The following is a 2,419-nucleotide window of genomic DNA, read 5'->3' on the forward strand; positions in this document are numbered from 1 at the left end:
CTGATGACAAAATTACTTTAAAACGGAATCATGATTATTTTTATCAAATCCAAGGTCAATTAGCAGTGACAAATAGACAAGTTGCTCACCTGTTTATTTACACAAAAAGTGACTTCAAAGTTTTTATCATTCCAAGAGATGATAAATTTATTGCAGACATGACTGAAACACTAATTATGTTTTTCCATGAGCATTTTAAGCCAGCTCTTTTAAAAAAGATGTTCTATAAACATTAAGTTTATAAAATAATTGAGCTAATTGTTATTTTTATTTTACAATTTGAGTTTATGTAAAATTTTTCTAGATGGTGAAATTTTTTAAATAATAAAAAGAGATTTTGTTTTAAAGATTAAAATTTTTTATTTGCTTACAAATTTACAAACATTTATTCAACTATAGTACAAATTTTAAAACCACTATATTACTTTGAATTGAAGTTCCATAATGAAGACCTTACTGTGTATGCTAGTATACATTCTTAATCTTAGAATTTATAAGCAGACAAAAATTTAAAAATACTATAAATGGAAAACTTAAATTAGGCTAGGGTCTAGAATGAAAAAAACATTATATACAGAATTAATAGAGCTAGACTAACAGTGAAACAAATTAAGCATCTCTGCCAACAATGCATGGTCTAAAATTGCATAACATAAAACATATAAATATAATTTCACTGCCAAGTTTGGTTACTGTCGGATGCATGTGTTGCCTCAAAATCTTATATGTACGAGCCATTCCTATAATACGTTCAATATGTATTCTTTTACTAGATATTTTTCTGTCTCGAGATAACAAACTGCTGCTCAGCTGTGCTTTTCCTCTCATAAAAGTGGGTGTATTTACCACAACATCTTTAGTAATTAGCAAGTCCTGAATGTTAAAACCTCTATCAGCCATTACACAGTCTTTTGCCTCTGTTATTTTACACAGTGAAGACCTTTCTGCAATCTGTCGATCACTTGCAGAACCACCATAGGCTTCTGAAACAAAACTTACTAGACCACCTGGTGTGCAACCTACAACTGCTTTTAATGTGTTGTCATTTTTATATGATGACCATGTAGCCTGCTGTGCAACAGGATTTTTTGGTTTGCTTATTTTGCATTCTAGAGAATCAATGATAACTCTAGTATTTGGAAATTTCATTTTAAAATCTCTAGGCATGTATGTATCAACAAGAGATCTTTCACTCCATATATCCAACTCTTGCCATTGTAAATACATGAAATTGATCCAAGTAATGAAAACGTTTCGTACTGTTTCTTCAGATACACTAAACATCCTACTCAACTCAAAATTTGCTGTATTCAATCTTAATTTTATTAAAGTCAAGAACAACTGGTTTGGCACTGCAAGTGTTACAACCTGAAACTTGTAATATTTTAAGCTGTATGCTGCTGGTCCCAAACTTTGTAGTACAAAATTGAAAGAATTGTAGTTCTCTAACCCAGTATAGTAATGTATAGCATTGTTGTCAAACTCAAATCTTTCAACTGACATTGGGACTTCAAAAGTATGGGTCTGTGTAGTTACACAGACCATAGTGCTTGCCACATTATTTTCAATAAGACAAGTAGCCTTTTCCTCCTCCTCATCTATTATTACTTCTCCTCCTATTTCTAATGTACCAGTATCCATTATATAGCATGCATCATGATTATCTTGAACTTTGCGTTCACGGTTTTCTCTTCTTGCTCGTCTGCTCGCAACCGAAGGTGCCTCTTTTTTAGACCAAAGAAATACATTTGGTACAGCATCAGCCTTCAGTTGTCTCTTTGCTGGGATGTTTCCTAATAAAGTAAAATAAATCTATTTATTTTTCATTTAGCATAAAGAATTAACAATTAAATCCATGATACTATATATATTTTTTATCCTTTGTTAACTTAGCATTAATGCTATGTAAGTGCTCAAAACTAGCCTCTACTGTTAGGGCTTATCACGCCTAGATATTAAAACTAAACAGAGACTTTTGATGTAAACATCAAGTATTTTTCAAGCGAGGTGTTTGAAGCTTCTTAATTGCTAATAGCTTGAAAAAAATATTGTACAGTTATTATAATTCTTTAAATAATGTGCTTACCAAAGATATTAATTTCCTTATACTGATCAGGTGTGAAGTGATTTTTACACACGAGACTGGATGAAGTTGGTTTCCAATTTGCTCTTTTAACGGCGTGAATCCATTTCTTTCGCAATGCTGGATTTTTTGGAAACTTGTGACCACCACTATTAGAACAATGTGGTACACAGCACCACGTACTTGGCATTTTTGAAACTTAAAATATTTATTAGATTTTCGTTTAAAGAAAAAACAAATGGTACTTTACAACCGACAACGTATCGCTTAGTCTGTTTACGACCTCATCGATACTAGCGCCGCGTGCGGAGTAGATTTCACTTTTTTCCCCTATTG

The 2,419-nt window shown here is 32.0% G+C and overlaps 1 protein-coding gene across 1 annotated transcript; it reads right to left on the reverse strand.

Moving 5' to 3' along the window:
* Window positions 1–341: 341 nt before the first annotated feature.
* Window positions 342–2,363, reverse strand: LOC136970794 (uncharacterized; the record flags this gene model as incomplete). The annotated part of the gene is given in 2 exon segments (XM_067265247.1): window positions 342–1,793; window positions 2,087–2,363. Coding segments are annotated over 2 exon segments (1,371 nt in total). The 3' UTR covers window positions 342–609.
* Window positions 2,364–2,419: the final 56 nt, after the last annotated feature.

This window comes from Centruroides vittatus, unplaced genomic scaffold, assembly GCF_030686945.1.
Source record: "Centruroides vittatus isolate TY-2023 unplaced genomic scaffold, ASM3068694v2 contig_2179, whole genome shotgun sequence".
NCBI lineage: Eukaryota > Metazoa > Arthropoda > Arachnida > Scorpiones > Buthidae > Centruroides > Centruroides vittatus.